The sequence below is a fragment of the Carassius carassius genome, chromosome 17 (assembly GCF_963082965.1).
Source record: "Carassius carassius chromosome 17, fCarCar2.1, whole genome shotgun sequence".
In the NCBI taxonomy this organism is placed as follows: Eukaryota; Metazoa; Chordata; class Actinopteri; order Cypriniformes; family Cyprinidae; genus Carassius; species Carassius carassius.
Genome location: NC_081771.1, coordinates 5,112,541 through 5,126,718, shown reverse-complemented (window position 1 = coordinate 5,126,718; position 14,178 = coordinate 5,112,541). Strand labels below are relative to the sequence as shown.

Sequence of the window (14,178 nt, the reverse complement as noted above, 5' to 3'; positions counted from 1 at the left end):
CAAAGATAAACGGAGGTCTCACGGGTTTGGAACAACATGAGGGTGAGTAATTAATGACTTAATTTTGCTATCTGGGTGAACTAACCCTTTAAGGGATTTATTGTGGTCATCTCTGATTAATATCAAAGCGGAAATAATATATATACAAAATAATTCAAATGTTATCTCAGGTTTTATTTCCCTATGAATCAAGTAAACTCTTGAATAAACGGCCTTCTATAAAGCTGCAATGAAATCAGGACATGTGATTTTTAATATAAGTACTTAGTATATGATTAATTATGTTACGTTAATTTAAACAACATAGAGGAAGATTGTAATAGCAGTGCTCCCTCTAGTGAAAAAAACATGTAGGCTATACTAAAAACACGTGTACTGTCAATATTGTACAACAACGGGCCAATGGCAAGTAACATTGAGTGACATAACATCTGGAATCTTATTTTTGCACAAAAAGAAAAAAGGCACTCATTCATACTATAATAGAAGAGAATAGCAACATTAAATAGGCCTAATGTCCTCATCCATTGTACATTTGGGAATTAACCACTAGAGGGCGACTATTGTTTGTTTTTTAATTGCTCCGTCCACGTTGTTTACTGTGTAGCCTACAACTTATTGCTTATAAAATGATTTCACTGTTATCTCTCGATTAATACTTTGATATTTTTATGTGAATGTAATTATGGAATCTTCAGCCTTTCTGAAAACGATAAATCCGTGTAGTACGCACACGGAGGGGTGGCCGTAGCCTTGTTTGAAATCCCCACAGTGTGTCAGTATCTACCATCCACAGTTCATTAATCTCGTTAATATTCTTTGTGAATTAAACAAAAGCGGCTCTCTTGGATTTGTCACAACAGACTCTCCGTAGGGAGCTGTCCTACAAACAATTATAGACAAGCTTGTTTGTTCCATTAACATGACTGTGAGGAAAATTACACAGAGTACACAGAGGTGTTTGAAATAACTTTTGATCACAAAACATCCTCTTCTAATGAGAGCAAATGGTTGTGTGAAAGTGACTTTGTTTGAAATGATGACCCTTTTACTTGACCCGCACTATATCGCTAAACAAACAAGTGCTGATGAAGGACCTCATGGGTTATGTTACATAAACCTAACAATGCTGTTGATTATTCCACCCGAACTTTGACGTCTGACCTTGCAGACCTGTGGCTTTCAGGCTTCCAGACATGACCTCATCATTTGGCCGTGCACCTGACCTTTGGCATGTGGTCTCCCTCTGTTTACACAATCAAACCTGAGGTGGGTCTCACAGGCTGTGCTCCATCTGTTTTTTTAAGACTTCCACATGCTGCCTAAACAAATGTATTCAAAGTCTGATTGGAGTGACACACCTGTTTGTGGTTGTTAGAATTGCTTTTTAACGATTTTCACTGTGAAGGCCATTTCTCTAGGCATCACGTAGAAGCCTCTAGTCTGGAAGGGGAACGTTTAATGCATTCCAGCGTAGGTCCGTTTCCATGTGTGTGAGGCACATCTGTTGAGATGTGAGGTCGGTCCCACCAACAGTTTCAACAAACTTTCCGGCTTACTTAAAGTGTCTGACAAAATTTGCCCTGACCGTTTTAGTTTTTCTACCACATGGCTGGAGGTCGTGTCTGAGTCACAGCTTTTTTTAACATCAAATCCAGAAAAAAAAAAAAAACTAATTCCGAAAGCTTAAACTGAGGCTGTTCTGTAAAGTCAACTGCTTTTTGTGGGCTTACAGCACAATGGAAAATATTTAAAGGAATATTCTTGATTTGGCTCTGTCAACAGTATGGCATGCCGTTGATGGCCACAGAAAATAATCTGAACAATGTGAAATATTCATAGCAATGCAATTACATTGGTCATTTATCTTATAACTTAAGTTTATTTGACCTGTAAAATTGATCTATTTTTCTAAATCAGTGAACCTCTGGTTATTCTGGTTTCCTTCCATGTTTTTAACTGGTATTCTTGAGCAAACACAAAGTGAAGTTAACTGGGTTTAACTTTTTTAGTTGGTTGATAAACAATTCTATTAAACCATTTAGTGTTTCATGCTAACATGCAACGTTTGGGTGTTTTTTCCTCTCCAAAAAAAGAAGGTCATACAGCATTAGAATAAATCTTTAAATCAAAATTTTTTTGAGTGAACTATCCTTGTAAGTATTTATTCATGCTTGTCTACTAGACTTCATTAAGTGCACTGTGGAAAAAAACAACAACTCTTTTTTCATATTTATTTTTCATGTCAAATTATCTTCTGTGGTAACCAACAACACAAATGCTCTATTAAGAACTTAGGTCAACATGAAACAGATTTGTTTTACCATTTCCAAACCCTTTTAATTTGATAAGATGATATGTTTCAGAATCAAGATATTTAACAAGAACATGTAGGCCAGTAGACATCTGTAAGAAGTCCCTAAGGTTAAGAAAACCCTTGACAATATACTTCTTGCAATTGGGCCCAGGACTTTTTAAACCATTGGTGACTGACTGACAAGATGTCTGTGGAAATTAGTTGACAAGTGGTTGGAGGGGCTTAGTGACATCAGCCAAAAATAAAAGTCATTTAGTCATTTTCTTTTTCAATCAATAATACCAGGAACATGTGCTAGTTAGTAAATTAGGTTACTTTTAAAGTCACATTGGCAATAAGTTCATCCAAAAGTGAAGTTTCTGTCATCGTTTACTCACTCTCATGTCGTTCCAAACCCATATGACTTTATTTCTTCTACAGAACCGAAAAATGACAAAAGGTCAATGCAGTTGTAATGAACAGAGACTGAGGATTTCAAGAATGAATAAATGATGACAGACTTTTAATTTAAAGTTGTATTTAACTCAAAATGTTCCTTTAAAATGACCTCATCTCCTAATATGCACAAAATCAACTAGACAATAATGATGCGGTTTAATAAATAACAGTTAACCACACACAACAATGTACATGTTCTTGTAATGCTACAATCAAAAAACAATTATCTTAACAAGACTTAAAAAAGAACTGAAAAAAGTCCATTGTAGTGTCCTATGACAAAAACACATCACATTTATCCTCCTTAGATGGTCTGTTTTATGTCAGAAGTTGTCTTTAATGGTTTGCACAAGGAAAATGTCCACCATCACATCACAGAGGAATATGAGTCTGATATCACAAGGCTGGCGCTGGCGTGTTGAAAAGCAGCCAGTTTGTTATTGTCTCCAAGACTTTCGGCTCAGCACACATACACAAGCTACATTGATTCTTATGAGTCTCCAGGCCACCAGGTTCTTGAATGAAGTCAGTGCTCGCACAAACGTGTGTGAATTGGTGCAGTACGAGTTCCAATGGCGTGCATCGATTCCCAAACACCCGGATCCTCCAGTCCGCCCGCTGCTGCACGTCGTCTCAAAAAAGTACTGCTTTTTCTTGGAGTTGTTGATGATTACATCAGGCAAGACGGTGACCTCATTGCCCGAGATGTCCGTAGCTTTGGTTTTATTTCCCTCCCAAGTGCTAATGCTCTCGCAGACGGAGTAAACTCCGCGGTGTTGAGGTGCTCCTGCTTTCCTCTTCGTCCTGCTCCTCGTCTGGTGTCCAGAAGGCTCTGAGTCGGGGGGTTGTTCGCTGAACAGAACGCGGGGTGAGCGGTACCGTCTCTTGTTGAAGAGTTTAGGATCCACGGTCGGCACAGGGTTTGTCGTGACATCATGCTGTCCGTGGTCTGTCTTTTGTGGACAGATATCACCTGGGTGCTGGGCAAACATCTGGCTGCAGGACAAGAGCAGCAGGGCTAGCATAGACCACTGCATGGGCTCAACGTGACCTGAGTACGACATAGATTAACGTTAGCTTTCATCACACAGAATAACTTACAAACAAATATGATGCCAGATTTCTTTGGCTGATATATATACAGATATGTATACAGCCAAAGAATGGTAGAAAAATAATATGATAGCTGAATCTGTAGATTTACACAATTAAAAAAAAGCTCAATAAAGCTGCAAAAAAAATTCATTTTCTTTTGAAGTAGTGTAATCAGGCATCAAAACATAATATACAACAGATTAAGTTAGTATTTTTTCTTACTGCATAGTCAAAGGTTTACGGTTTCATTCTGTAAAAGAAGAGTATTATCTACTTGTAATACCAGCTGATTCATATATTTAAAATAATCATATTTATATTAAAATTAGTGGTGGGCAGTTATCGGCGTTAATGTGCTGCGTTAACGTGAGGCTCTTATCGGGCGATAAAAAAAATATCGCCGTTAATCTATTCTAAAAGTCGGGTTGGGAGCTGGGTCTATACTAAGCAAGCTATGATGACTTTCACCTTGATATTTTATATAACCGCCAGTGTTGCCAGATGTACGATAATTATCGTATTTGTACGATAATATTTACCTCTGTACGATGTACGATCAATAATGAAAAAATCCCGTAATGTACGATAATTTCAGAATTCTATGAAAGTTTAAATGAGGGTAGTTGCAGTCATAGGGCTTCTTTGCTCATACACGAAATCGGCTCATTACAGAGGTTCGTGAATGCGTTCGTGTGCACCTCAGGGTCTGTTAAGAATGCAGGAGAGTGCCCTGCTTTAAAGCCAACGAGCATTAGTTGCGGTCTATGACAGCAAGAACCCCTTCAACATCTGGCAACACTCAGGATTCCGATGACAGCGGCTCAGATGTGGAGTTAACTGCACCACGCAGCAACAGCTAAATTCCTTCTTCACTGGAGGCGACAAAGCAAGTGTTAAAAATCATTTTAATATGTTTTAATATGCGCCGCGACGCAGACAGTCACTGAAAATAATGGGATAGTATTTTGTCTCACTGATTCCGTCCAACAATACGCCTTGTTATCTATTGTGGTAATTTGCAGGTCATGTCAAAATGTTGTTGGTTTAAAATAGATAAATAACTCTTTTGACTAGTGTACGATAATTTTCTTCCAGATACGATAATTTTGAACTTCTGGTACGATACTTGGACATTTCCAATCTGGCAACACTGATAACCGCCTGGCTGAGGTCAGCCTAAAAAGATGCTCAGGACAGTTGCCACTGCTGCGCATCGTCACGAAAGCTTATCTTTTTCACGTGTATTTAAGCCTTACCGCTTGTCGATTTAAACATTAAAGCATCCAAAAACAAGACAAGGAAAAGCTGAACAGAGCAGCTGGTTACTCGCGCGCTGTGTTTGGTGCGTACAAGAGAGAGAGCCGTGTATCACGGACAGCGACACTGAACCGAGCTCTCTTCTGCGAAGTTCTCCTCTAAGTTCCTCCTGCACCTGAACGAACAAATACAAATCGCAGTTTGAACAAACAAAAAGATGTGAAAGAGCCCAATTCAGCACCGCGGTGTTCTGTTCAGGGTTCACGCAGAGAAAGGCGTCTCAAAACGCTTGAACACCGAATTTGCTTATTTTTGTTCTTGTGCTGACAAATACATACAAAATATGTCAAAATATTCACCTTGGAAATTATGCTCGAAAAAACTGTCAGTTATTTCTTAAGTGAAAGTAAACAGTTGGGGAAAAATGGGATGTGTATTATATTGTATGCGTTCATCGTCTCTTAAAATGACTGCGCCTAATTTAGCTACTGGCTGCTGTAATGTTAATCCAAGAAAATGAAAATGAAAATCACTCACTGCTCTTGACTGAATTACTTTGTAGTTTTAACAGTCAAACCAAAAATTATTCAGACACCAGATATAATTATTGATATATATAGCAAAACTGTAATAATGTGAGAAATGTTGAAGGTGTCTGAATAAATGTAGGTTTCAATGTATATTTCATTTTTACATTGAAGACTATCCAGTGCTATTTTACATTTAATTATTTGGTTTCTGTACCTTGACACCTACCAACTTGAAAAAAACTTAAACATTGTGTAAATAGCACAAATAAATAAAAATAAACGAACATACAAATTAAACAATTTCAAACAGGGCCCACTGGTACAACCTTCACCGGGTCCCCACTGACCCCAGCTACGGCCTGCTCACGCCTGTTTCACACATACTCCGTCTGCAGTGTGTATGCAGTCCGTGTGCGTTACTATGTGGTGCAGCACGGACTCAATGTGCTTTCACACAGGACGCGTTTGCAGTTTGCTACTCGGTGCGTAAACGATCGCTGCACTGCTGCAGACGCAACGCTCCTGGAACGCAACTGGAATCCGTTAACATGGGTGCGTAAAAAAATATGCAAAGCCCCTTTTCTAATGCACCACCTAGCTTGATAAACCCCTTTTCAAAGACTTACTGTTTGTCAATTTTATTTGGGTAACACACATATTCTGAATGCCTTCGGCAGAATTCGAATGAGATCACAGTGAGATTAATCTAGATTAAAAAAATTTATCTGTGCCCACCACTAATTAAAATACTTATATTTTACACACACACACACACACACACACACACACACACACACACACACACACACACACGTATATACACATACATCTGTAGCTGAAAATCTTTTTAATATAAATATTTAATATTATATATCTATATATCAAATATTTTGAGATACTGATGGTCATATGGTCACACCTAATCTACTTTCTGATAACATTATTTTTTATCTTCTGTGTTAGTGTATATATAAAACCTAGTTAAACAGTTTTGTGAATCGATTATCTAATATAATAAATATTTTAACAAAAATACTGAACAAGAGAATGATTTATAGTCTCTTCAACTGGATATTTTGACATTATTGTAGCACAGTGATATCAGATTGGTAATATATTTGGTATGTACCATAATACCAAATTATTACCATATGTATAAATTATACAAATTTCACTGTAATTCTTTAGCATTAGCTGTACACTCCAAAACTACAGTAGTACCATGGAACCGTATCCAAATTACTGTTCGATGGACTTTTTGGTACTTTTATTGAATCTGGGAGCCAGGACTATATGGCATTAACTGACAGCTATTCAAGCAGTACCAATCCCTCATACATGTGTATCAGCACAACCTGAACCTCCACAAACTAGCATGGCATAGCTTTGACTTTTTAAAACTGAAAATAGGTTTATATCTGTGCTTTCCACAGGTGTAATCTTGTGCTAAAGAGGAAAAAGAGTATGTTTACCTGTGAAATGCGAACTGGCTCCAGGCGAACTGTTTTCTCCCGTCTGTCTTTAGCGTAGCTCTCCTGTGCTCCTCATGGTACATGTATCGACCAGCGTGGCATCTTCTGCTTCCAGCTCCTCTGCAAAGAGGTACAGAAAAGCATGAAGCAAGCTGTAATTTCATATAATTACCATTTACCGCATGCGTATCACTCATGCAGCGTTGGACTCTATTGAATCAATTCATTCAGACAGATTTACAAAAAAATATTCACCAGACCCAGGAGGGGAGATATGTTAGATTAGGCCTTTTTTTCTGAAGACAAACATCTAAAATTGACATCTCGCTGCCGTCAAGGAAAAACATTTGTCATATTAAAAAGATCTCCTGTTTCTTTCCTACAGGGAGAAACACCTCATCCGCCCAAATACATTCCTTCCATTGGTGAATTGCTGGGAGAAAAATGCACATTTCAGACTATGTTTCAGCGGATAAATAGCATCTTCCATTAGTGATCTAGTAATCACTGTCAAATGACTGCTCGAGCGTGACACGCGCAGACAAACAAGACAGAGCAAAATCCAAATGTGACACACATCAACATACAACCCACACCCAAACCATCCGACTGCCACAACATACACAAACCTCCAGTAAATAGCTTTGGATCGCAGCCTTTCTGTGTGGCTTGCGGAGGTGGTCTAAGAAATCCTCAGCCACTGACCTCAAACTCATTAGCTGTTATAGAGACAATTTAACACATTCCGTCTGGCATAGCCGATGTTATCGCGCTGACACAAAGAGCCGAGCCAGGCGGTGCTCTCCTTTCAAAACAGTCTGCTTTCATATGGTAACGGTTCCTGGGTGGCAAGGGTTTCAGTGTGTAACGTGAGCTCTTTCGAAGCACACATACGCACGGCCTAATCTGCAGCCTCCACAGGGCTATGGATTCCTGGAGGGCAGCTTTCTTTAAGCACTCATGTGTGGCAGAGCTCAGGGATGAAGCGTGGCTTTGTGCTGGCCCTGGGCCTGTGGACTGGTAGTCCATGCACAGGGAGCATCCCCTTTAGTGCAGAATGAAGACTTGTGCTACATAGCTTCACTGGAAGCTGTCACATGGCATTACATAAAATGAGAATCATCGCCATTGAGGATGAGGTGACATGATGGGCATATTTGGACCTTCCTGCCAAAAAGTAGCTGGTCAGATGAAACTTATCAGATGAAAAATACCTATATGAAAAAGCATGGGTTCAATTCACAGTGCAATCAAATCAACTCAACCTAACTGTATACGAATGACAGTAAAGATGCACACACACACACACACAGATAATAGTTTTACCATTTCAAATTATTTTCTACAAATGTTATATTCTTTAAAAAATATAAAATGAATGACTGAATATAATAAATTGTAATAAGTTGTATTATAAATTATTTTTACAGTTTTAAATATCTAATTAAAATGAGTATATATAAATTATTAATTTTATCTGATTTTCATATATATTTTATGAACTTTTTTTTACAATTTCTCTCTCTCACACACACACACACACACAGATATATATATATATATATATATATATATATATATATATATATATATACACTCACACACACACCAAGTAGCTTTGTAAAAATATCCCTAGTCTCTATTATTTTATGGCCCCAACTCTTTCTTCAATTTAAGTTTACAACAATTTCCACTTGTTTGATCATCTACCAAGAGAAAATCATAAATCATATACAGTATAAGTATGAGTTATATAATTACAGAAGGAAACTTGATAGGATATAAAGAACATTTATTTAAACCGCTTGGCCACAATGACAGCAATTAAAATTAATGACTGAAGTATTTCAATGCCACCAATATAGTTTATCAATGTTTCCCTGACAAATTTATGATTGTTAATACAAGCAACCATGGACATAATGCACACAAGCACACTCACATACACATCCAGATGGCTGGCTGTATGAGGTCTGTTATGAGATGGTGTGAAAGACTTATCGCCGGTGTTATTGACAACAGATGATGATGAATCCAGATGGGGCCATATATTCAGCTCTGGATATAGAACTGGACATTATTGTACATCACATAAACACCCTGTTAGCAATCATACAAAGATTTCCATATCTCATCTCCACTAGACATAAACATACATGCATGCCTTACATGTGAAACATGATCAAACCCCTGACCCTATGTTTTCAATTTTTGTAAGTAACATCATTTGTGCTCCAGACATATCAGATATCAAGCAGCTCGCTGACGAGGTGTGCGAATACTTTTCTAATGAAGAAAATCCAGGCTTAAAATCCATGTCCAAGTTAGTGTTAGGGGTTATCATAAATATTTATCATAATTGTATATATGTAATTACATGAATAGTTCACCATAAAATAATAATTTGCTTTGAATTTACTCACCATCAGGATGTCCAATATGTATGTTTGTTTATTCATGGGAACAGATTTGGTGAAATGTAGCATCACTTGCAAACCAATGGATCCTCTGCAGTGAATGGGTGCCGTCAGAACAAGAGTCCAAACAGCTGATAAAAATGTCACAATAATCCACAAGTAATCCACATCACTTATCAATTAACATCTTTTAAAGTGAAAAGCTGAATGTTTGTAAGAAACAAATTCATCTCTAAGACGTTTTATCTTAAACGGTCTCTTCACAACTAAGTCCACCAGTGTATTCATTTATAACTGTTATGGACTGTTTTCACTTGCAAGCAGTACTTGAGCAGTATGACCTTTTCACTGGAGAAAGCAATATTATGGATAGGGAACTCATTTTAGCCGGAAGTGACAGTTTGAAGTTAGAAAAACGTCTTAATGATGCAGATTTTCACTTTGTAAGACATTAACTGATGGTCAGGAGTGGTGTAGATTACTTGTGTATTATTATGATGGTTTTTATCAGCTGTTTGGACTAAGTCTGATGACACCCATTCAAATTTTCCTTTTTGGGTGAACTATTCCTTGATATATCAGATCTATGAGTATAAAGACCCTTAATTAACAGTGAAATAACCTCAAAACCTTGAATATGTGTCAAAAGGATAAAAAGAATATGTAATGTAAAAACTGAATAACATACTCTGAGCACAAGTCCTACAGTTGAATGCACACAGCAGTGCATAGTGTTCTGCAAACTGCCACCCAGCAGGTCAACATGATCAAGATGAAGTAGCTTTTCCTGTGAGGACAGGTCATCACAGCGGAATGCACACACATCACTTCCTCTGTCAGAGCGAGTAGCCAGAGGCTGTATGTGTGCGGTACACAGTGTAAGGCTCAGGCTATTGTATGAGACAGGTGCTCAGGCCTCTCCCAGGACCGCCTAAAACGCTTACATTTTGTCTCTTTGCAATGATGAATTGATATGACAGTTAAAGTTTAGTCAAGTCCAAATCTATTTATCAAGTTTATACAAGCTCCAGAGAATCACATTAAGAGAGAGAATCAAAAGAAGTATGGCTCAACAATGAATATTTTTTTTGTTCACTGACACAGTGCTTGCCCTAACAATTCTTTTTAACAATTTTCGAATTTATTTATCATTAAATTTATTTATTATTATTATTTTTTTTTTTTTGTAAGAAATAAATACTTTTATTCAGCAATCAGGTGATTGAAAGACATTTATAATGTTAGAAGACATTTCTATTTCTATGTTTTAAACTTTCTGTTCATCAAAGATAATAAGAAATGCTTCATCACCAAATCAGCATATTAGAATGATTTCTGAAGGATCATGTGACACTGAAGACTGGAGTATGATGCTGAAAATTCAGCTTTGCATCACAGAAATAAACTACAATTTGTAATTACATTTTAACGGTTATTTTAAACTGTAATAATATTTAATAATATTATTGCTTTTACTATATTTATGCAGCCTTAATGAGCATAGGAGACTTTTGAAAATATAAAAAAAAAATTGTACTGATCCAAATTTTTGAATGGTGGTGTAATTCAAAGTGTTATGAATGAATTATTCTATATAAAATATATTTCTAAAAATATATGTATATTTTTCATTGAATATTAACAGAAACTATTTATTAAAATATTTATTAGAATTTAGATTTTAATTAACATATAATGAAAACTATTGCAACATTGGCTGTAATGTAACTCCATCGCAGCTGTACATTTCTAAATGTATTTTTGCTGGAAAATGAGGACATGCATTCCAAACCATTACCCATTTGTTTATAACTTTTGACCAATGCTATATGATGCTTCCAAGACTATCACAAATCATTTAGATAGAACCTAATCCAAATCAGCAAACCAGATAACGTTACTGTGGAGATGTTGTAAATGCACAACAACACTATTCAATACATCACTGAAAACCAAATGTGTACGATTGCATAAAATGCAATGGGGGATTAAAAAAATTAAAATAGAAAAGGTGCTACAAGTTATTTTCTTAAACCCTAAATGCAGATAATGCTGTGCATAATTCAAAATATATGCAAAACACATTGTGAAAAATCATTAAGGAGATTTCCTTCATATTAATACAATAGGCCTATCTTGTGCCCTATTTTTACAGACTGAGAAGATAGATATCAGAACACAGCCCTGGCCTGATAGGGTGTCTACTGACCCGAAACTCTCTCAAGATATCCATCTTGTTGATCCTGTTAAGTTCACTTAAGAACAGTTCCAAAAAAAATACAACATGTATATAAAAGTATAAATAATGTCAAAAACAATGAAAGCAGACATTCAGTAAATGGCATCTATTAAAATATTGGCCACTCATTAACAGCTGCTGGATTGGTAGATGTTTTCTGTGCATAAAATTAACATGTGTGAACAGCATCAATGGTCTCATAATGAGTACCTTCTGTTTCCTTTCCAAAAACACAGCTGAGACTCTCTTTTGTTTTCAGAGTAAAGAAAACAGGTTGACTTTTCCCACAAGAGAAAGAGTCTGAGTGCTCAAATGTGAAGACATCAATGTTAAAATATTACTCACATCACCCAAGCGTAAAACGCCAGATCTCCTCTGCACTTCTCCAAACCACCAGCTGTGTAATTTAACTATTTCAACAAATTCTCTCAATGAGAAACAGAAGTTACATCAGCTCCTTGGATGACAATGGGAGTGCTAGCGTTTGGGACAGCCCTGTTTGGGCCCCCCTCACTGTGTTATGACTTATGGCTAAATTTGCTGATTTTTACTCTGTGTAGAAGCCACATCTAAGTAACAAGGAATGCAGGACAGAAAACAAACTATAACTGTGCTCTAATGTTGATGTACATGCACAACAGGCAGACAATATGTTCCTGTCAAGCTTGCCAGATTTGCACTTTCTAAAATTACAAAAACCTGAAAAGATGATCCAAAAACCATTTCAGTGCATAAAAAGTATGAGAAAGCATTTTTAAAAACTGCCAAATTGCACTGAAATCATATCATGTAAGAGTATGGACTACATTTGTTAAACTTTGAGACCATTAAAAAGGTTCATTATTAAGTTATGTAAGTAATTTATATTAAGCATATTTCTTTTCTTCACACATGATTCTTTGACATGATTTGTCTAAATGTAATATGTGTTTTGAACTGAGCTTGAGTACACAAATAAGAAGGAAGTTAAAGGACTGTTTTTCACAAAATTATTTTTGTTGTTTGGATTTCCAATATCTCAGTATTCATTGAAATTCAGCAATCACTCAGGTATGTTACTATCAGATACTTAACCCAAGACTACATGATGATCTTGTTTATTTATTATTATAATTAATTAATTATTCTATTTTTCATTTACAGTAATTTTCTGTAACATATAAGAAACACATTACATCACACACTATTTTTACACCAGAGACAAATAATCATTTATGAGAGTCCTGTTTATTAATATATTTTTAAAACATTTTCTTTAATGAAAAAGGTATTAGATTATTATTATTATTAGATTTTTTTTATCATTATAATTGTTTACTATATAAGAAACAATTTAAAATGGCAAAATACTCAAAATATTTACAACTTATTACTTATTAAAAACTCATTTAAAATGATATACAGTTGACATTTTTATAGATAGATTATGCTGTTATCATTATTATTATTATTATTATAAAAACTATTTTTAATTTAACATTATAAACTGTTATATAAAAAGACATTTAAAATGGTAAAATATTTAAAATTCATGATTTATGATATGATACAAAACTCCATGATAACCCTACGTTAAATATTTTTACTTAGACATTTTTAACGAATTAATTTCAATAATTTTATTTAGACAATTTTTTAATTTAATTAATTATTTGCGAAAACCGTTTTATAAAAATATTTTGTATTTTACGTTATTATAATTTACATTATTTCAATTCCATCAGATTTTAAACATGAGACGTGGCCTAATCAAATTGTTTGTAGGAGCTGTCAAAAACATGGAGTAGAACAAGGTTTTACCACAAAAGCAAAATAACTAAACAGGAAATGCTTTTGTTTGGGAATCCATTCAAATACTTCACCAATGCCTTAAGTCTTATAAATCATGTTGTTTTAGTAAATTTGCTTGCACAAACTGACAGTCAGCTATCTGACCGACAACTATAATTGAGAAAAAAAAATAGTATCACTGCACTGGATTGATGCTTCTGGCCATGTGAATGCTTCTGTAGAATTGCATGCTGTCGGCTAGCTCCGGCTTGCTTGGAATCCAGAGCCTGAGATTTTCTCTTGTTTGGCCTCTGGACATTATTTTGTAGAAGCCATGCTTTAAAAACATAATAGCAGGCAATTTAGACAAACTGTCAACGGTCCAATTTTCTCGACACCCTTCCTGTTTCTCTGTGTAGAGGTGTAAGCTTGCCAATTACTGAATTACTGCTGTTGAGTAACTATGGAGAAATCGCAGACATGAAGGCAAAGATACCTAAATCTGACCACTTCTGTCAGGCTATTTCAATCTAAAACAGATGTGCTGGATCTTCTGACCAGAATCAGGAGGTCTTGGTAGGTTTAAGAACAAGCTGAAATATTTCCCTTTGAGTAGCAGAAATAGAGACTAAAAAGGCTCTGC

At 35.9% G+C, this 14,178-nt stretch overlaps 1 protein-coding gene and 1 long non-coding RNA gene across 3 annotated transcripts in view; both read right to left on the bottom strand.

Moving 5' to 3' along the window:
- Positions 1-2,892: 2,892 nt before the first annotated feature.
- On the bottom strand, positions 2,893-3,906 carry ngfb (nerve growth factor b (beta polypeptide)). Its single transcript, XM_059570151.1, has one exon. The coding sequence runs from the start codon at positions 3,817-3,819 to the stop codon at positions 3,193-3,195; it is 627 nt and encodes a 208-aa protein (XP_059426134.1). The 5' UTR covers positions 3,820-3,906; the 3' UTR covers positions 2,893-3,192.
- Positions 3,907-7,111: 3,205 nt separating this feature from the next.
- LOC132160473 (uncharacterized) overlaps positions 7,112-14,178 on the bottom strand; it is a 29,110-nt gene continuing 22,043 nt past the window's right edge. For both annotated transcript variants that reach the window (XR_009438013.1, XR_009438014.1), the window contains exon 5: positions 7,112-7,229. This is a non-coding gene — a long non-coding RNA (uncharacterized LOC132160473). The remainder of the gene's footprint in view (positions 7,230-14,178) is intronic.

Bases quoted from the DNA above. Each gene is read 5' to 3' on its own strand.
- ngfb (XM_059570151.1), bottom strand. From the start codon at position 3,819: ATGTCGTACTCAGGTCACGTTGAGCCCATGCAGTGGTCTATGCTAGCC.